Source organism: Rhea americana, unplaced genomic scaffold (genome assembly GCF_003343005.1).
Source record: "Rhea americana isolate MKP2758 unplaced genomic scaffold, rheAme1 scaffold_34, whole genome shotgun sequence".
NCBI lineage: Eukaryota > Metazoa > Chordata > Aves > Rheiformes > Rheidae > Rhea > Rhea americana.
The window spans coordinates 1,841,359-1,863,722 of record NW_028186468.1 but is presented as its reverse complement, the minus strand read 5'-3'; the positions used below and the strand labels follow the sequence as shown (position 1 = coordinate 1,863,722).

Sequence of the window (22,364 nt, the reverse complement as noted above, 5' to 3'; positions counted from 1 at the left end):
ATATGCCGGGAAACGTGGTTTAAAAGGAGGGTTTAGCCATGGCTGAAAATCGTGCTTGGCTGGAACTACATAAGCAACACATTCTCATTTTCTTTATTTCAGATTTGGCCAGTAAAGCATGTTCTTTTCTCCATTAATATGCTAATGTAGAGCCAGGGTATTTCAGAGTCATCTGGGCAATAACAGAAATTTGCATATTCTTCCTGTTCTCTCCTGTTTTTTAATCAGATGAAAATATTATCTGACTTTAAATGGTAATTATGTATCATTGTTGTGAGTTCACTTAGGAAATATTTTATTTGCTACATCAATATGAGTGCTCTGTACTTAGGGTTATTCAGTTGTGTTGGGGGATAGGGAGAAAGAGGGCAACATGCAGCCTGGGCCAGATGGGTAACTTTTTCAACATCTGCCTGTTCTTTAAATCAGTCTGAAAATATGCCTTTACTGAAAGAGGTTTTTCATTTAGCTTTTCTTGAAAAAAAAAAAAAAAAGACAATGCTCCATGTTGAAGAGCTCCTTTTTTGCCTTTGCTGGTAATTTTGGTTTTGTTAGCTATCGTTTGTTTGAAGAGCTTTCTTTGTTACACAAAACAAGCTGCTTGTAGTTCTTCCCAGAGTGAAATCATAGTTTTATGTTAAACATAAGAGGCTGTTGGCATGAAAATGTATGTGGAGAATTTCTGTTGCAACCATCACTGTAATCATGAGGTGCCATGAAGTTACTGTAATATAATTTGATTTTTCCTGATTAATAACATAGCTCTGTAAGCAGCAAAACTAGTGAAGCTTTATTTTCCTTTAACCTAGTATTTTTGACTGGATTCTCTCATGTCTGCTAGGACATGGCAGTGCCCTAAGCTCCCTGCAGTTGGAGCACTCATAGCAAATACTTCTTGTTGTAGACTCTCTGTTGTCTAGTGAAACGCAGCTCCTCTGGTCTCTTTCCTCGGTAGAGGGATTAATAAGTCTGCTTTCTTCTGTCCAGATGGCTGTTTCCACAAAACTTGTAACAATTTTGTATCTTTGAGATATCTACCCTCCCTCAGATTAAGTGAGGAGGTTCAAAAGTTAATCAAGGATGAGAAAAAGAAAGACAGAAGCAATACAAAGACTGTGTTTGCACAAGCCTCATTTCCTTTGGAAACCAGGCTAAAAATCATGTTTAAAGTTTACCTTGATTTGTAGAAGACAAAAGGTTAAAAAGATGTTGAATGGCAGAATGGAGAAGAGAAGAAAAGCTGTGTTTTGACTTCTTGTATTTATATTTACCAGGATGTGGAGTGTAATCAGAGGGTCTCTTCCCCATGTTCAAGGAAATAACATGTAAACATTCTAATGAGTGCATTGAAACACTGAGTGGCTGTGAAAGTAGTGTAATTTCGTTAATTTTCCTTTTGAATAGCTGTACTGAATTGGTTCTGTTTATACGTCAAAAGGTGATTTTTTTTTTTCCTCCAAACTGTCTTCATCTAAACTTCATGAGACAAGAAGTTTGACTTCCAGGTCACTTCTTTTCAACAGCAGAATCACTAATAAAAAATCAGTCATTGGTATGTAGTTGGTAGTTTAATTGCTGACACGCAATGCAGAACCTATTTTTTTTTTCCAGGATGGTGCTGATGTGGTACTCAGACTTTCAAAGAACAGAAATAGTGAATACACTGGCATAGGATGTAGTGTTGCTGGTATGGGTCGAGGATGTGTGAATTTTCACTCCTAACTCTGTTACTTTCTTACTTTCTCTTCTATATGTTAAGGATTGTGATGGTTTCCCAGTTTTCCTAAATGCTTTGAAATCCACTGAAAAAATGTGCTATGTAAGAGATAAGCATTTGTTTTATTTGTTACATAATCTTTTGTTTAAGTAATAATAATTTTTTCCCCTCAAGGTAGCACTATAAATTGCCATGGCAAAAATGAGCAAAGATCCCATTCATTACTTATGTGCTTACATTTTCTTGAAAATTAAATACCATTAAAAAAAAGTATAGAAAACTTTTAAGAAAAAAATCTGTGAAGAAAAGTCTGGAAAGACACTGCAGAACCAGAGTTGAAATATATATATATATATATATATATATATGTATACACATACATATTTTATGGTATTTAAACAAAACATAGAGTGAACTGGTGAAAACTGCTTTCTGAATTCCAGTTTTTATTTAATTGGGAACACAAACATATGAAAGTCAAGGATAGTAATTTGATTTCAAAAGAAAGCTGCTTGCAACAAGCATCAGTCAGAGCTAACAGGAGCCAAATGTTGGATCTTCTGTGTCAGTGACGTGGTCTTCCAAAAAACAGAAAATGAGGAAAAGCTTATTTGATTTTTTTAATAGATCCTTCCTAAAGAAGTTGTATTAAACCTTCTGTTCAAAAGACTAAAGAGTGTTTATACACATAATTGATGTTAATATATTAAATTGTAAACACAAGGTATTTTCTGTTGTTGTGCATCAAAGAAGTTTGTTCACTTAACTGTAACCACAAAGTACTTGTAATTTCCCAGAGCCCAGGGATAGCTGAGATAAAACTTGGCAAATTGGAGCCTCCCTAAGTGAGGGGGTTTTGGCTTTCTAGCACTGGGTCTACTGAAAGTTTTACAGATGTGCCAGCGTTTTTAAACTAGCCTCGCCAGTTATCTCCAGCAGACAGTTTACTGGCAACTGCAGGTCTGGCTAGCTCTGGAATTAATGGCAGCAACAAAGATGAAACAAGAATTACGTTGGTATAATGAAGAAGGTTGAAACATTTTCAATGGAAAAGAATAAGCCGTGGCTGGTGATAGTCTCGTATAAAACAGAAAGGAAGGCTCTCACATAAACCAGCATGTATTGTCCGTTGGTTTTTGCATTTAAACCCCTTTTCATTACAATTTTGTATACAATTGTAGACTTAATTAAAAGGTTGTTAAGTACCCAAATATTTGCAAGCAGAATGTATGTTATCTTGGCGTACTGTAACTCTAGCATGCTTTACTAGAGCTCGTGTTAACATTAAGTAACTGATACTCAATGTATGTTTTGCATTGGTGAGTTACGTGAAGTATAAATACTAACTAAGTTGAAATTCACCTCTTGTTTCTGTTGGCAACAAGAACTCAATGGGCAGTGGCCAAATGTGGAGAGTGAACATTTTCTACCTGTTAGCCTAGAAAAGAATTCAGTACTGAGAGACCTGGCTTGAAGAGAAAAATTGTGCACAGTACAAGGTTACTAAAATCCAGCGAAACGCCCTTATTTCTTTAGGCTCTCTAAGTTAACGTGTGACAAGCAAGGGAGCGATCCCCAAAGCCATTTTGTGTGGGCTCCTTGGAATCAGAGGAGAGAGAAGGGCTGCTTTGGGGGCAAGCAGGAGGAGTGGTTGGTGTCCCTGCATGAGGTGTCCCTCTGGGGCCCTTGGGTGGCTGCAGAGCAAACCCGCAGAGGTGAGCTGCACTCGCTGGGCTCCGTGCCTATCCTCCGCCAGTCCTTCCCTCTTCAGGAAGCTGATTCCTGTGCTGAGGCCCACACAGCACTTCCTGAAGGTCCTTCTGGCTAGCTACGAAAGGAGTCATTCTGGTTGAAAGGAAGGGGCCTTTCTCCTGTTTGCCGGTCCTGGTGTGCACGGGAATGTTGGTGTGCACCCTGGGAATATACATGGGGGTGCCTGTTCTGCGGTGCTTCAGTTTAAGGAATTGCCAACCCTGGTTTTGATGATCCAGTAAATCAGTTTTAAACAGCCCTTTACCTGGACTCTCTTAAAGCTACCTGGGGAGCAGTGCTAGCCCATTCCAGTGCCCAGCGAACCTGGAGAGGTTAAACCTCTGCTGAAGGTGATTTATGCCAGTCTGTTTTTCACTTTGCTCTGAATCAAGCGTACTGGTGCTCACAAGGACACTCAGGGCAAAGATGACCTCTGTGTGAGGGACAGTAATTTCTTAAACTGCTTAGCTAAGTCTGCATAATTCTGTCATCATTTGGATGATTTTAGACATGAAGCCAATCATTGAGGAAACTCCTCCTCTACAATAAAATGGGTTTTTTTGTGGATACTGCTAATCAAAGATGGTAAACTTACCTGTCTTGCTGATTATTGAGGTTTTACCCTCCCAATGCCTGTGACCATATTTGATCTGACAACAGGTACAACTGTTTGTAAGCCGTAGTAACTATTGTGTTCATTCTCCATTCTCAAATGATGCAGAATGTTGGACAAACAGTGTTAGATGCTGTGTCACATGAAAGTTGTCGTGTTTTCTTCTGAGCTGTCCATGATCTTCATGGTTGCCATTGCTCGTCTGTAAAGCACACACGGCAGCAAATTTTCAGGTGCACATGAAAGAAGAATGTCCAGAAAAGGTGGTATTTTAAGGCCACCAGTCTGTGTCCGTGGTCAGGCAGGAGTGAGGAGGGGTGGAGGATGCTTGACTGAAGCTGGTGAGACGCCGCGGTGGGAGAGCAGCATCGCGCTGGGCAGGCCTGACGAAGCAGAAGCAGTCAGGAGAAGCACAGCACAGATGCGTAGTTCCGATCACTGTTGTGTCGTGGGTAACGTGTTTCGCTGCTGCACAACAGACTGTACAGCTGGTCTATTGAAAAATACTGCTCGTAAGTCTTAACTGAAACAGTTGTACGATTTGTTAAAAAAAAAAAAGAGGTTGGTGGATGTACCAAAGTGCTGAGTATAATGCAAGATTAAATGCATTTTGATACTTGCTTTTTGAGATTGCAGTTCCTATTTAGTAGACATAATGAGAACATAGAATTAACAGAGCCAATATTAATCCTTTAATTTGCGGAGAAAAGTTTGAGATGGAATTTATTTCCAGTGATTTGATTCCTGATTTGGTCACACAGTATGCTCAGTGGCAGCAGAAATACGGTGATGGTCTTGAGATTTCAAAACCACTTGGATAAAACTTAATCCCTGGCTATTTTCTGACCTGTGGCCAGAAAACAGTTTGTAGCCTGACACCCCTTGTTTCTATGTCTGTTACTGCTCTTAGGGGGCAAAGTCTCTCAGCCTGCTGCTTCCCTGTGCTAGAGATCATTGGGGGACTGTTACCACTACAAGCAGGAGTACAGAACAGAGTCTAAAGGAATTTCTACATTTATATGAAATATGTAAAAATACACATATATATGTGTATGTGTCTAGTTGTGCTATTTTTACCAAATTATCATTTCTCCTATTGTTTTAATTTGAAAGATATTTCACTGTTTTTTAAAGTATGAGTTGATGAAGTAATTTTAAAGGCAACATGAGAAAAAATTATTTGGGTAAAGTTATAATAAAATGAATTTTGAGGACATCCCCAAACCACTAAACTTCTTTAAAAAAAATGCAAACAATGCAAAGACATTAAATGTGTAGATCCAGGAGAGACCTATTCAGGATATCAGTCTTTGTGTTTGATGCTTTTGTACCTCTAAAGAGTGTGTGTTACTCTCTATCAGCTGAGTGAAAATGTGATTCATTAATACTTTAACATGATTTCTCTGTGGTTTTTTTTTAACTATTAAGAAATAATCTCTCAATTGGAAATAGTTAGGTGATCCATACTGCTAGCCTTTGAAACGGCAGTGAAATATCTGTCCAGAAAAATGTATGTAAGCTTTTGTTTGTGCACTTACCTGATAGGACGTTCAAGCAAGATGTTTTACAGCCATAGATGCCAATGTGGAGGCATTTTTGTGAATGTGTTCATGACACCCTTTGAGGAATCATGTCTGTGTTGTAATATATTTTTTGTTTTCTAGAGTTCACCACATCTTTTTGAGTTTTGAAATAAGATCTTGGATGGTTGTCATTGTAAGAGTTTTATTCCAAGAACATGATAAAAAGTACAGAGCTATGTGCATCATCTCCTGGTTATAACTCTGCATAGTTGTTCTATGACATGTTTTTTAAACAAAATGCTTCATTGCATGTCTGTTGTCTCTCTACAGGTGATGTATCACCAATCAGCATGTCTCCCATCAGTCAGTCACAGTTTATTCCACTTGGGGAAATCCTTTGCCTGGCCATCTCAGCAATGAACTCTGCCCGAAAACAGGTCACGCAAGAAGCACTAATGGAGCACCTAACAACTTGCTTCCCAGGTAACTGTATGTTAATAGATCGTTGATGAGATGGGCTCATCTGCTCCCAAACCAAGAGGTTTCTCATCCTTTTGGATCCTTTAGAAGAGGAAACTTTGGTATTTGGTAGTCTGTTTTTCTTCACTGTTCTGAATGGGAATACCCATTAATCCTGAGATGCTACCCAAAAGTAAAAGGGGGCCTTAAGGTTCTAGTTTTATAACCTCTTCTCCGTTTTTAATACATTTACCTAGAGCAAATAGAGTTCTCTTTGTTAGGGCTATTTGTGTGAGATACGTTTTGCAGGGTCAATTCCTGACATCGTATAAATATTAAAAAATGTCTTGAGGTACTAAACCACAAACTATATTGTTTTTCTTTTTTTTCAAATGGATATCAGAACAAGCTTACCTGTGATATTTTCACAGAATACATTCTTTAGCACCATGGTCAAAAAGTGCTGAATTTCTTTAGTACTCATGAAGAACGAAGTATGTGTCATAGCCAGAGTAGACTTACTCCAAACTGATTTTAAGTGAACTAGTAAGAGCTGTGTTGACTTCAGTCACTTCAGATGTCATTGTTCACTCTCCATAGAGATAGTCTCGTGGAGATCTCTGTGTAGAGCGTTCTGTCATGGAGAGCAGGTTTCCCACACACTTTCTTTGCCTCCAAACCAGGTAGACAGACTGTCAGAACTGGCGCGGTGAGATGTAAATAATGAATAAGCTAATGATAATGATTTGTCTGTTTTACAGGGGTCTTTTATTTAAATGGAACGAAGGTTGTTAGCCTGGTTTCCAAAAGCTTTCAGAGCCTTCTTGGACACAGTTTCTGCCTTTTTATTTTTATTTCTGCCCATTATTTGAAATTCTTTAAATTAGTTTTTTGAACTTGACAATTCTCTCCATGAATAAAAGATTTGGAGAGCCAGAGATACACTCACTGTGTTTATAAACACTAGTGCTCTATTCAGATTTTATTGCTGGCATTTATGGTAATCAAATGGTAAAATGGAAATATCTTGGATTAAAGATATTGCAACTTCAAAAAAAAAAAAAAAAANAAAAAAAAAAAAAAAAAAAAAAAAAAAGAAAAAGAAAAAAGAAAGAAAATCTGTTTTAAGAATATACTCATGAATGTGCTGCTTCTCTACTTGCAGTCTGTATCTGGAGTCAGTGAATCATGCCAAATAGATCTTGTAGAGGCAACTATAAATAGTGTAAAAGTGTGTAAAAGCACTGGGCAAAGGCTTACTGCTCAGGGAAGCTCAGCTTTGCCACTTGTGCTTCATGTCATCCTGAGAAATTTGTTTAACCGATCTGTACCTCAGTTTACACTTCTGTAAACTAGTTAAGAAACTTCTCTGCCTGCTACAGCTGTAAAAAAAGGTTCATTACAAATTCTTCAGTAGAAAAACTTATGGTACATGTACCTCATCTAGGCAGCCTAATTGTAGCTGTGTTTTGATGTCTTGAACTTTTTTTGCTGTAAATTTTGGGGCATGAGGTTCTTAAAGCCTTGAGGAATACCTGACTTTTGCTCTAACAGGTACTAAATTCTGAAATTTTAAAATATAATTTTGAATCTTGAGCTATGTTTGAAGTAAACAATTGTTTGCCATCTGATAATGACACTTCAGAAAAAAATTACTGCAAGCACATTTTGTAAAGACTGACTTACTGTCCCAATTTGTGGCTTTGTTTATGCAGGTTTTTTTTTCAGTACACTTCACATATATTTAAAGCAATTATACATGTTGTAAGGGATAGGATGTAAAGAAAGCAAAGTTCTAGTTTGCTTGTTGTTCCAGTTTAATTCATTTGGGTAATTTTTTCCCAATTACGTTTTCTATATTGCCATGTACTAGCAGGATTCTATAGATCGCAGATATTTTTCCAATGATACTATCAATGTATTTAATAAAAACATTGTTGCATGCTGGAAATGATAATTTATTGGTAGCATCCTTTGGGTTTCCTGGGAACATAGTTATCAGTTGGCTTGGTGTTTTGTGCTGTTCCTGCTGGACAGAAACAGAAAAAAAAATTCACAGGCTAGATTATTTTGTAGACTGTGCTCACAAGAAGCCTGAGGCAAGTTAGCACACAGTCTCTTGCTGCCTTTTTTTTTCCTCTAGATAGGAACATGTGTATTTCTCAAATCTGAAATGAAGAAAAGGAGAGCCTTGTGTTTCCTACTTCACCTCCCCAAATGTACCAAAAAAAAAAAAATCCATCCTTTGTCTGAATTTTTTCCCTATCTAGAGGAATGCCTTTCTCTCCCAGCCATAACATAGTTAACATAGCAAACGTGCATGTTTTCTCGATATGACTATGATCATTATTCACAGATCTTTCCAATAAATAGAGCCTTTCCTTGTGCTGAATGATATTTCCACTTGTCTATCCAAACTCTCATATAAATCGGCTTGTGGCTTTTTGAGCCCTTATGTTCACTGTGGCTACTTTCAAATATCTTATATCCTCCCATATGTTGATAGTTTATTTTCCCTATTTACATTCTGATGCTCCGAGAGAGGAGAGCGTTACCAGTGCAGACATATTTGTCGTTATCAAATAACCTCTCTGTACCTCACCCTGTAGCAACACTTCCCCGTCTGTGGTGTTTATGCTTTAATGAACAGATGCTTCACCGAGTTTCCTGGCGCGTATAAATTTCCTGAGACCCCCAGATGCCATTTTCGAACTGCCTAAGAATAATAAACCTCTTTCCTCAGTGCAGGATCTTACACTTGCAGTCTAGCCCTCCAGTTTGCTGAGCCATTGTGCAGGCATAAATCTGGGCCACGGCTCTATCTGAAATAAGGTATGCTAATTATTTATAACATCACATAGCAACCACTCCGCATCCTTAACTAGTATTTCGTGAGCCAATCAGAATACTTCTTTTATCCCTTGTTAAGCCTTAGCATCAGCTCAGGAGAAAATCATTTTAACAGATTTAACACCATTTAAATACTACTTCAGATTTATTTCTCATAGATTTATTTTATTGAAAAAGTTTGCAATGATAAAACACATCTTGTTTGTGCCTTTCTAAATTGTCATTAAAAAAACAATCAAGAGAGTTCTGCTGCATATGCTTCCATTATGTTAACTTAAAATTAAACAGTAAGATTTTTTTTTTTTTTTACAGCCCTGAATGGTATTTATTGACCATGATTTAAGTCCTATACAAAAATATATAAATTTTTGGAATCTAGTATAACAGCTATGGATGTAACCTCTTTTCCTATGTTTGGCAGCCAGACTGTCTTATCAGTATGAACCTGGATGAAGAAAACATTAAACGTTAGTTTATGCTGGTTTTAGAAAACCTTTTTTTGCCCCCAAATTATTTAAGGTAGTTAATCAAATTTTTTAAACATGTTGAAAATGTCAGTGTAGAGAATGTTCTTTGTATTGAAATATGTCACTTTGGGAGTGAGCAAACAGTTTTCTAAAAGCTGGCAAATTCCTGTGACTTCCACCTCAAAAATATTCATATGTGTTTGCTATGTCAGATGTGTGTTAGCGGTTAGGAGATGTCTTGCATTAACCGAGTTCACTTTAGGTCAATGTTCTTTGTGAGCAGCAAACAAGACAATCTTCTGTCTAGAAGCTCAGTAGATGGCATGGTAGACTCTCTTGGGATGCAGAAAATGTACATGTCTGATGATTCAGTGTCCAGACAGTTTCTGCTTTTGAATTATTGAAGCGCTACATAATCTTAAATAACACCACTGCTGTCATGCAGTATTTTAAATGATAGAGTCTCTAAACTACTTTTTTTTTCCCTCTTGCTCCTATTTACTGAAGAATGGAAGAACGAAAGGAGACATCTTAGCACAGTGTGGCAGGTTTCATACAGATGTGATGTGGGCAGGTTGCTGGGAAAAGAGAAGTCTTGAGAAAGCCAAGAAATCTGGTTTCTTTCCCTGATTTTGCCCTTCAGTTGCTGTCAGCCTTGGCAAGTTGCTTGTCCTCATTCTCTCAGTGTTACCTGGAGTACGATAAGGGTGCTAAATCTTGTTCATTGACTGTTTTAAACACTTTGTTATCCATGAAATGTCAGTAACAGGTTGTATCTGTCCACATGAGCAAAGGTTGTATGGGAGATTTCCGGATGTAACTGAGAAAAGGGCTTGACTTACAAACACCTGTAAACCTAAGCCTGGTACCGATGGTTCTGTTACAGTAAGTGTAGGGAGACTGTGCAGGCATGGAAGTGCTGGCATCCTTTTTCCCTCAGCAAACTGTTGTTGCATCTTGCCAGCTTGCAGTTTTTGTATGCTATGGACGGTCACTACTGACTAGTCACAGTCAAGTGTGCGAATCTTCCTACCYGAGTTTCTCAGCTTGAGGTAATTGAACTGGGACTCTGAACTGTGTACAGGAACAAGAAGCCACCACCTTGGCCTATTTCTTCTCTGGCTCATGAAATGTGAAAAGGCATCGAGCTGTCAAATGGTTAATGGACCCAGGGGGAAAAAAACAAACAAACAAACGAAAAAAACCCAAAAAAACTACCTTTCACTCATTGTAGGCATTTGGGCSTGGTCTGTTCCCATTAAAGTCAGGAGAATTTTTGCTGGTGGCTCCAACTGGAACAGACCTTGCCCCAGTTTGTTCCCATTTTACAGTTTCTCCTTAATATATTTACTTTTCTAATTCTGGACTGCACTGAAATTGTTGTGTGAAAAACACAGTTTGACCCAATTCTAGCTTTGGTCTTTGTCCACAGTAGAACTTTCCTGCACCTTAAAAAAACAAAACAAAAAAACAAAACAAAAAAACAAAAAAAAAACTTTTTACAGGTTGTAGAAGTATTAGTAAAAGTCCACACAGAAAAAAAAAATTTAATCAACCTGTCGCAATCTGACATGGAAATCCCACTAGCCTTGTGGCTAAACAGAGTGCAAAATATCCTTGTGTTCTTCAGCTGCGTGAGTACGAATTGCCTCCCGGGAGGATCTCTCTTTCCAGTGTTTGTATGGGAGGTTTGGGCTTCTGAGTTTGTGGAATGCCATTACACACTCAAAATGAGGTAGAATAAGTCGGGGCCCTCYTGTGCTGTGTTTGTGTCGCCCCTTATTACATGTACTTGGGTAGAATCCCAGCCCTTGTCCCCCTGCTTCAAATTTGAAACCAAGAACCAACAACAGAATTCAAGTCTTGAGGTAGCTGGTCCAGAGGGGAAATGAAAGTAGTAGCAAAAGGAAGTTGTTAGGTAGGATAAATGAGAGAGAAGAGTGGATATAAACACAGAAGGAAGAGGAAAGTTCTGAAATGTGAAACATAAATTTACTTGTCAGCAGAATAAATTTACTTGTCAGCAGTTTGGGAGCCAATTTTGCTTGGTGATTTTTTTTTCCATGTACTTCTTTTACTTAGAGTGTGTATGTTAAAGTCAGCAATCCATTCTAATAGTCATTGCTTGATATTAAGCACTTCCCAGTGTAAATAAACTCCTTGATCTTTGTGCTCATTTAGCTCAAGATATGAGCACTGGAAGTCAGTCAAGCATATATTTGCTGAGGCTATACCATACATAGCCATTTTTAAGTACTCTTATAAGTACTAAATATAAAGAAATGTTTAAACTAAAAACAGCAGGTGTCAGAGTGCCCATGTCCACTGTGTAGGAAAGCCAAATTTGAGTCTATTTCTACCTTTGTAAATACAAATGTGCCTGAAAGAGACCTGAACAAAACCTGTAGCCAGTGTTCGCTGGTAATTACTGGCCCTCAAAGATCCCCATCTGCCGTCAGCCCAGCTGGGGCAGTGGACCGCAAGGATTTATGGTGGGAGTGATAAAAGTGATAGTCTCCAACTGCAAGGAAAAGGCTGACACAAGTAACTCACAGCGTCATTGGCTGCCCAGGCATGCTAATTATTTTTTCTTCTGTTTGTCCACACATTCTGTATTCACAGAACTTAATCAATGTAAGTACAGTGCATCTGGTGTTTAGAGACTCATTTACCCAACACATTGTAGTCATTATGGTTTATTGAGTGAAAAATACATATGATTATTTTTACCATGTATTTGCAGTGCATATTTGCATAGTGTAAAACATCAGCAGATCCGTTTCAATCTCTTTTCCTAACTCTTCTGTAAACTCTCAGGAGAGTGTTTTTGTCTCATTTTATTGTTCCTGTTTTTTAATCAGGATGTTAAAAAAAAAAAAAAAAAAGTCCCAAAGTAAAATCAGGATGGAAGACCATGTCCTCCCTGACAAAGGTAGGGATGTATTAAGATACTTACGTGTAAGCTCCTGGATTGATCAGGTTGTGTATGTAGAGGTTGGAGGAGAGAGTGGCTGCTGCACAACAGTTGCATCTCTGTGGCAAGAGAGCCTACAAGGCACAGGAAGAAGAAGCCCCTGAGCTTGGCTTTGGGGTCATCCACGTATCTTGGTAAAGCAAAGTGTAAGGTGAAAGGGGTGGTGTTATCCAAGCAGACGTAGCAGCCCACTGTAAGGTGGAAGAGGCTTGCGGTCGGCTAAGGAACAGTGGTCTTCATGAGTACTGAAACGCGTTTTTGCCCTTTATTGGACGTTCATGCTGAGTGCAGCCTGCTCTCTGATTGCCTCTCAATCCCAATACAGAAGGTGCTCAGCATATTTTCTGCAGCCTGGGGGCATACAGACCTCTGGCCTAGAGGAGAGTTCCAGTTTGCCCCCAGCTCTCTGGATTTCTGCCTTTCTTATGTGTTGCTATTTCTGGCATGTTTGCCTGTCCAGAAATTCCGGAGTCTGTGTTACCTCTCTGGGATTATCCCATTAAATGTGGACACCTTGAGAAAAGAAAAGATGATACATATTCCTGATCCTCCCTTTCATTTGCATATTTTTTTTTCTTCTTTTCACTCACATTTATCCTCTTCCTGCCTCTTTTATTTCCTCTGACTGGATCATCCACAATCTGTGATCCAAACCTCTGTGGACTCTGTGTGAAATATACCTAATACCACCATGTACTTCTCCGTGACTCCTTCTCTGTTGTAACTGCGTTCACTCATAGGTACGTATTGTTCCTAACATTCTGCTGTTTCCATTATAAGATTCTAGTTACAGTTATTATTAGATGTGAGTTGTACAGTAATGGCTCTAAATTCAAATAACATCCACAGCTATATATAAGACTACTAATATGTTTCTGCAGCACAGTACTGAGGAAGAGGGTGAGTTAAGAAATTCATATGAATTTTCTCTTTCTTGTCTACTGTCATTAAATTTTCAGGAAGGATGAATTCTAAGTGCAAGAATGTGCATGCAGCTGCTACTGCTAAAATACAGAAGCAATGGCATATAATCATTCAAATGAAAGTTGGGTCTGGTGTTCTGCACATCTCTTCTGCTGTGCACATTTTTGGTAAAGTGTATTTCAGAAGTTTGTGTTAAGAATACGTGTTACACAAGAAGGGGTTTTACCATTAAGAAAAAAAAAAGGAGAGATAATCATTAAAAAGAAAAATCCTTTAGCTGCAGTATYGATGTTGGCCATAGGTGCAATATTACTAAGAGCGTTTGTTTTGGTATAAATAAATCCAAGTCCTGGGTTGTTTTTTGTTTATTAACTGGCCAAGTCTGTACAAAATGTGTGTGTGTGGAGGGGAGTTGTTCATCTGTTTCTGCTTAAACAAAAAAGAAAATTAAGATGAGGAGAGATGATGTTTATAGCCAAATATAGTTTCTGTTCTACACAGGCTGAGTTTCTCCTCTGTATCACAGGGATGGTGCCTAGAGCTCACCTGCAGAGTTAGATGACATCTTTACCCCCTTCTCATCTTGCTTATCAGGAGCTCTGTCCTTGGGTGTAGTAGGTTGTTTGCTGCATTTAAAAATGGACAGTTTAGGGATGCTGCTTACACTGGAGTAARAGCATAAAACTTGCAAACAAGAAGGTCTATGTTTGCTTCTTGGCAGGAAGTCCCTTCTCCAAGCTCCTGCTCTACCCTTCAATTTTGGATATGAAGATTCTGGCAAGTCAGAGCAGTTCCACTTAAGCAGTGTAATAGTAACATACAGAAGAGGGACTAGAATCTAATTCTGTTTTCTTAATTACCTTGCTGTTGTAGGTTTAGGGGGAAAAAGTGAAGATACGTTTAGCTGTTCCCTTAAATTCCAGTCAGGGCTTAACTCAAAAAGGCAAAGCTCCTCTAGATTTCCCTTCTGTGTGGCTCTAGCTCTGAGCAGGTTTTCGAGGACATGTCAAGATGCAGGGCATGGAATCTATCCCGTTCACCATCAAGGGATGGTGAACATCCCTTGGTAGTTGATTCTCTTCACCTTGCATCACTCTGTTTCTCCCAGATGTAGTTTGCATCTGTTTCTTCTAATTCCAACGAATTTAGCCTGTGTTGTGTTTTGTTTTATAATATGCTTGACATGGTAAATGGGAGGTCTGTGTCCCCCATATTTCACATCCTGGAATCAAGTGTTAATGGTGCTAGTCAGCAAGAGTCCTTTCTTTTGAGAGCTTACAGGTGCTGGTAGAGCTGACTGTAAGCTTCAGTACTGGTTGCCTTGTGATCTGCCCAGCACTGTAAGACTTCTTATTTTGTTACTCCACCTGGAGAGTTTGTGAAGACCAGATTCATTTGGGTGGCCAAATATCTTATTGTAGACTCTGATCCCATCCCCAAGAGTATATCTGTGCTAAGTGCCTGGCACCAACAAGCTCTTTTTGAACAAGTTCTCTAGCNAAAAAGAAAAAGAAAAGAAAAGAAGAAAAGAAAAGAAAAAAAGAAAGCTGTTCAACGAGGACTTTATGAAATATGAAGTATAAAAGCTTTCCCTTCCCACTCCCTTTAAAGAAAATATTGTGCAAGCTTCTGTATTTGCTAACATATTTCAGAGATGATGTCTGTGAGCTCTATAGTGTCCATTTGCATTTTTAAAAGTACTTATAAAAATACAGAGGCTTCTTCCAGACTTGTTTGTTTATTTGATCTTATTTCAGAATCCCAGAGTAGTCAGTAAAGAAACTGGAAATTCTTGTTTTCTTTGTCACATAAGGCGCTCTGATATGTTCAAGTTTTCATTGTCTTGTCTTTCACTTACACTGTGGTACTGAGAACTGACTTTTGAAGCCCATTTAAGTGTGCAGTCAACAGTGCCCTAATCTTTTGATAGGATTTTGACCGTAGTGCAAGGTGTCTTTGCCCTTTTCCTTGTGTTTGCTACCACAAGGAGATCAGTGAATTTGTAGGCTCCAGCCTTTGACATGCGGGGGAAGAGTTGGTGACCAAGCACTGTGTGCTATTGAAGATACTGTGTTTGTGGCAAGTACACCTGGTCAAGATTTTTCCATGTAGTGTTTTTGTGAAAAGCATCTACTTTGCTGAAATGTTTCTCCCTGTGTGATTTCGTGGAATATTCATCCTTGAAGATTCAAAATTTGGCTTTGCAAGGCCTTGGACGACCTGATGTAAGTTGACCCTGCTTTGAATAGGAGGATTGACTGCGTGATTTTTAGAGGTTCCTTGCARCCTAAGTTACTCTGAGTCTGTATGATTTTTTCCTAAATCAGTTTTGTTGAAAAGGAAGCCTAAACCTAGAGTAAATAATATGAACTTTTCAGTTAAAAAACCTTCATTCTTGTTTTAAAATTTTTATTTACTTAAAAAATGTAAACAGGTCAGTACCCAAAATTAAGTTAAAATAAGTTTTTAGTTCAACAAAATATGTTGTTTGAAGATAGCTTTTTCCACTGAAAAATTTGAAAGGTTTTTATTTCCTATTCAACACAAACAGCTTATAAACTTGTGAACTAAATCTCTTATTCCACTAGCTCTAGATGGATCCTATTTCTACGCATAGCATACTCATTTGGTGTTTTATCTAATAAAGTATTAAAAACTTAGTCCTGCACCACTGCACTCAGCAAGAGTGCTGGTAGTGGGGAAGGCCAGGCTCACAATGCCAAATCTACCATGTATAGAGGATGCAGGGTTGTCATAGCGGTTTCTTTCTTAGTAGATGACATATGCATTTAGGTAGATGTCCCTCACGTCTCCTGTGACAGGCAGAGACCTCTTAGAAGCAAGCTGTTAGGAAGCGGATCTATAACTTGGAGTGTAGTGGACGAGTTTGGATAAGTTGAGTCACTGCTGAAGCAGTTGATGTCGTAGAGACCTGTTTGAACGGGAGAGTGAGTGAGTTTGATCAAGTTTATGATAGAGGGGCAATTTTGAGGAGTGCTTTTCTTTCTCTAGTGATTTTCTGTTAAAAACAACGTAGGCATCCAAAATAACAAATAACCACTGTTTTATAGTTAGCTATACATTGTAATGAATAGTTCTGGTGAATTGGGATATAAATATTTGGTTGGAAGAGGAGTAAAAATAAAAGATTTCCCCTGATTCCCTTTGCTTTACATCATCGACTCCATCTGCTAGCTTAAGGTCACCTGCACAATGAAGTGACTAGAAGTTCTTTCTCTCTCTCTCTCTCTCTCCCCCCCCCTCCTTTATTTTCTATACTCCATTAATGTCGTCCTTTCTATTTAATTAATAATTCATATGTCTGAAGTGTAAGAGATAAGTGGAAAAACAAACAGACAAGAGAATGCCTAACAAAGTGCTTTGCTGGAGTTGTTTGTTCAGCATATTTCAGCTTGCACTTGGAAAAACAACTTTTTGCAGGGGAGGGAGGGAGCTAGAGGTTTACACACTACCTAATATGTGTTTACTGTTATTTCTAGGAGTTCCAACACCCAGCCCTGAAATCCTTCGGCATACTTTGAATATGCTTGTACGGGAGAGGAAAATATACCCAACTCCGGATGGTTATTTCATTGTAACCCCACAGACTTACTTTATAACACCCTCTCTTATAAGAACTAACAGTAAATGGTACCATTTGGATGAGAGGATACCTGACAGGTCTCAATGTACCTCTCCACAACAAGGAACTGTAACTCCCTCCACTTCGGGATGTGTCAGGGACCGAACACTGCCCAAAAACCACTGCGATTCCTGCCATTGTTGCAGAGAAGACATGCACAGCATGCATGCATCTACGCTACAGAGGAAATCAGCAAAAGACTGTAAAGACTCATATTGTCCTCCTTCATTATGTCAGGTCCCACCTACTGAGAAAAGTAAAAGTACTGTCAATTTTTCTTATAAAGCAGAGACACTCACAAAGCCTAAGGATGTAGAAAAGCAGTCTAAGAAATTTGGACTCAAATTATTCCGATTAAGTTTTAAGAAGGACAAGACAAAACAGTTGGCGAATTTCTCTGCCCAATTTCCTCCAGAGGAGTGGCCGCTAAGGGACGAGGACACCCCTACCACTATACCTCGAGAGGTAGAAATGGAGATTATCAGGCGCATTAACCCAGACTTGACTGTGGAAAATGTCATGAGGCACACTGCACTAATGAAGAAACTTGAAGAAGAAAAAGCTCAACGAAGCAAAGCTGGATCTTCAGCTCACCACAGTGGACGAAGTAAAAAAAGTAGGAATCACAGGAAGTCTCATGGGAAATCGAGGTCACACAGTAAGACTCGGGTATCCAAAGGAGACCCATCAGATGGTTCTCATTTGGATATACCTGCTGAAAGAGAGTATGAGTTCTATGATCCCTTGACCCGATCGCCACGGGAAGGCTGTTTTATAATAGAGCACAAGGGAGATAACTTTATAATGCACAGCAATCCTAACATGATTGAATCTCACTTTCCCATGACACCAGAGTGGGATGTGTCTGGTGAGTTGGCCAAAAGAAGAACTGAAATGCCTTTTCCTGAACCTTCCAGGGGAAGCTCCCACTCCAAGGTCCATCGGAGCCACAGCCATACACAGGATAGAAGATCAAGGAATGAGAGGTCCAGTAAGGCCAAAGAAAGGTCTAGATCTATGGATAACTCCAAGGGACCTCTGGGCTCTGCTACTTTGGGCATGCCTGAAGACATAGGTGAAGGCTGTAGCCCAGATGACCAAACAACTAGCCAAACTTACATTGATGATAGTACCTTAAGGCCATCTCAATCACTCAGTCATCAAAGGGCTCTGATTTCATCTACAGGCTACAAAGAGACTTGCATCCCTGAAATAGTTAGTGGCAGCATAGAAACTCCCAGTTCTTGTAGCCTGTTGGAACAAAACAAGGCTACAGAGAGTTTGCCATCGTACAGTGAGCTCAATTCCTGCACAACAAAGTCTGCAGTTGATGACTATTTTCAGTGCAACACATCCAGTGAGACTGTGCTTACTGCTCCGTCACCACTGGGGAAGAATAAAGAGGATCATGACACAGTGGCTGTGACAGATGGGCTCAAAAAAATGACTCCTTCAGAAAGACAGTCTCAACATGTTGCCAGGGAGCCTGGGGTGCACAAAGAGGAGTCCCCAAAGGGTCCAAGCAGTGGTTCAGCTGTTGCTGGCCAGACACCAGAGGTGATTGCAAATGGGCGGCTGGTTCAACACCATAACACTGAATCAAGTAGCCTTGATAAAAGGAAAGAAATATTTAGCAAGGATACACTCTTTAAACCTCTGCACAATACTCTTTCTGTGAATAGTTATCATAAGTCTAGCACACCCCTGTTAAAGCCCCATCAAAAGACCCCCTCTGACACATTGCCAGTCAGATGTGAGAAACTTGAACAAGTAACCTCAGTCACACAAGTTATGCCCGTTTCACAGAGACAGCAAGAGACAACTGGGAACCAGGAGGCCTCCTTCGACTACTACAATGTATCTGATGATGATGACTCGGAGGAAGGAACAAACAAAAACACTGAGGAAGAAAAGAACAGGGATGATGTTGGCACTATGCAGTGGCTGCTAGAGAGAGAAAAGGAAAGGGATCTGCAGCGAAAATTTGAGAAGAATCTTACTCTTCTCACCCCAAAGGAAACGGAAAATAGCAACAACCAGAGAGCCACCCATTCAGCTCGTCTGGACAGCATGGACAGCAGCAGCATTACTGTGGACAGCGGGTTCAACTCTCCACGGTAGGACTGTCACATTCATTGCAACTTTACAGACTAGAAAGTTCCATTTCTTAGTTATTTGTTGATGTTGGTGAAAGAGCATGGGGTCATATTAAACAATTTCACACGGTTTTAGACAATGTTTTCTGCAGCTCTGGAGTCCACTGCTCAGATGTGTGGGTTTCCTCCCATCCTGTAAGCAAGCAATGACTGCAGCATTGACTCTCTATTAGTTCTTTTTTCTTCTGCTGCAAGCTTCCCTGTATCCTTTTTTTTGATATTAAACTTGAATTTACATTTAGAATAGAAGGGATAGGAAGCTCCCACTTGCCCCCCCCTTCCTTTCCCTCTAAGATATAATCAACAAGACTATTTYGAAGACTAGAGATAAGTAGATGGCATAATCTTTGGCTCAAACAAACAAAAAAAAGTGATACTTGGTTTGGGTTTGGGTTTTTTGATTTGTTTTCTTCAAAAATATGGGATGTTGTATCTATCGCCATTCCAAACTGGTGAGACTGGAACAGCCATTCCCCCTACACAGCCGAAAGTACTCAGGATATTTGAACTTCAGTGGTGACCATGCACTGCATCAGCAGAGAGAGGTGTCTTGCCTAGGATACTTGGGAAAAGAGTCTAGACTTTTGTGTGTGGTGGTGATGGTTAGTCATTTCCATTCCAGGGATCTCAGACATCATGGAAGTCTCACTGTGGTAGGAGTCTTACAGACATAGGGAAGGGACAGTTGCTGATCTGTTGCCTGCTCTGAAGATTTACAAGCTCGTTTCCAGGTTAAGAATTCTTCACTTGAGCCTTCTTCCTTCTCGCTGACCTTGGAAAGTCCTAGGTCCCTGGTGGAATGGAGCTTATCTGTTACTGTTTGCCCTGGATAGCAACCCATCAGAGTCCAGACGCTAAACTCAAAAATAATTTACAGTGGTAGTTACAGCCTCTTACTTAGGCTTAAATTATTTATTGCCTGTGATATAAAACTAAAACCTCCAGGACTGAATTTGTATTAGGTGAAAGAAAATGGGGTGTTTTTTTTTGTCTGTATAAAGTATTCTTATTTCTTAAAATTATATATTCTTTTAAATTGATAGAAAAGACTCTTGGAAAGACATGTGAAGGATTTCCTGCTTCTACACACAGGACTAGATTTCCTTCTCAGCTAAAGTCATCACTCTGGAATAAATTCCTGTGGATTTGATGGTTACTTCTGCTTGATGTTAATGACAAGGCAGGAATTATTGAGCCTGATGCAGCATGCAGTGATCATCAAACTACTAGAGTGGGCTGTTGACATCTGTATGTTTTTTCTGAGTAAAAAATATGAAACAAGAATAATTGGAGTAAATTGTATCTGTTACAGTGAATTCTGTTTACAAAAGAATTCTGTTTTATAAAAGAAATTATAGAAGGTTTTGAATTTGCTCCTGTTATTGATTGTGTCTGTTCTGCAGATGCTTGGCATCTTTCTCACATACAACTGCTGTATAAGGCTATTTGCATCATTTTTTTGATTGATTGTTTTTTTTTAATGTAATGCCTCCTTTAATTGAAGTGCAATACTTGCAGTCTGTTTTTGCAGGGGAGTATATAGTATTTGCTTCTTACCCAGCCTGTTTTACTGCAGAATGCATTTCATCTGCAAGAGAGGAGGTAGGGGGTTGCCTGGATGAAAAACAGTTTTTAGACTGTTATCTCAATAGCTGCATGCTTACTAAATATCAAGCCTCCACTTCTGGTTAATGCAAAGGCAGATGTTTTCTTCTCTGATTATTTATACGTAAAAGATAAAATTTCTTTTGCTGTTAAAGTTAGCTAGCARGAGAACAGAACGCGGTGAGTGTACTTGATTTAGTGCTGTTATGTTGCTTTTTTAGATCGAATGAGAAATAGATACGCAGCTATAAACAATGATTGTATTCTACTCATGCTTTTTTTTCGCATCCCTTTACCATTCACTTATTAGCATCTCTCTCTCCCCTCCCCCCCCCCTTTTTTCCCAAGACCACATAAAGTGAGCTTGAAAAAGAACAATGTTCTGTCAGGATTTATTTGTTTTAGGTCCGCATATAGTCTGGATATTTTAAAGGCTTTTATATATCCAAGTCCTGAGTTTTGCATTGAGGTGATTAAATTGGATGCTTTTCTTCAGTTTTGTTCACTCCTCAGGGTGAATTCAGCCCTTCGGCTATTGTTGCCATGCTGTTATTACTTTCCTACCTTATAACAAAAAATGTGCTCTGCAGCCCTTTTCCAGGAAATATAAAACAGCCATCCGGCATCCATCTGGTAAGAGTCACCTAGATCTGACAGTGTCCATTAGCAGATGTCTAGGGACGAGTATAAAAACAGGACATGCATGTAGTAATATTTCTGAGATATACTCTCTTAGCCTTCACTGATGTGTAACTCGGACTTCCTGAGGTGGAGTGGTATCTTTCCATTTAAACTGCAATATACAGTGTTGCTCAGGAAATGAAAATTATCAATCCTAAACTGTGAAAGAAAAACTATGTTTTTAAAGGGTGACAAATTTTTAAAGGGACATTTTAAAAAAACAGGATTTACTTAGTTGAAGAGATTTGCCATGGTTATTTAACTTAAAAAGTATTTTTTGTGTAAAATTCTTGAACACATCACTATTGGGAAAATTTCTAACAACCTCACACTATTTTGGTCTGATGATTTTATGCAAGTAGTATACAGTGTCTGTTAGCTCTGTTTATTTTATTTATTTTTTATTTTTAGAACTTATATAATACTGCTGCTCTTTTGTCACGTAAAGAAAGAACTAATTTTGGCATTACTCGGCATGCAAAACTCTCACTGCAGTCTCTGTATGTACATTTTACAATGGTCAGTTTGTAATGCCATAACTGAAAATGTTTGAAAATCTGGAATTGGTGGTTCCATACAGAATGATACAATACTGAATTATCTCTGAAAAACAAAGGTTATATCTGTTCTCATGAATAACCGGAGGGAGAGGAATCAAAGATGAGCAGTGGAATTGCAGCCTGCCTCATGCCAGCTCGCAGGTACCTCGTTGTGTGCATCACCTTTCATAGCTCTTTGGAACTTCTTACAGTAGGGCGATAATTGGTAGAAGGTGATCAGTACCACTTTGATTAATTTATAAGATCTACCAGAGTTTTCCTAAAAGTATCACTGATTCTCTAGATAGAGTTTTGTGGTCAAGGTTTAATTCTGCACTGCAGCAAAACGTTGCACGCTTGACCCACCAGCCGTGCACTCACATATTTCTCCCTTGCCGCATCCAAGGCTGTGTGTTCCTACCCATCCCCTGATGCTAACACCAATATTTTTTTTTTCTTTT

General features: G+C 39.0%; 1 protein-coding gene across 1 annotated transcript in view; it reads left to right on the top strand.

Annotated features, from left to right (window-relative positions):
* The window catches only part of STOX2 (storkhead box 2), a 73,454-nt gene that overhangs the window by 49,008 nt on the left and 2,082 nt on the right, over nucleotides 1–22,364 (top strand). Inside the window, exons 2-3 of the mRNA XM_085311380.1 lie at nucleotides 5,936–6,088; nucleotides 16,780–19,039. Of these exons, the coding sequence (XP_085167506.1) occupies nucleotides 5,936–6,088; nucleotides 16,780–19,039 (2,413 nt within the window). The remainder of the gene's footprint in view (nucleotides 1–5,935; nucleotides 6,089–16,779; nucleotides 19,040–22,364) is intronic.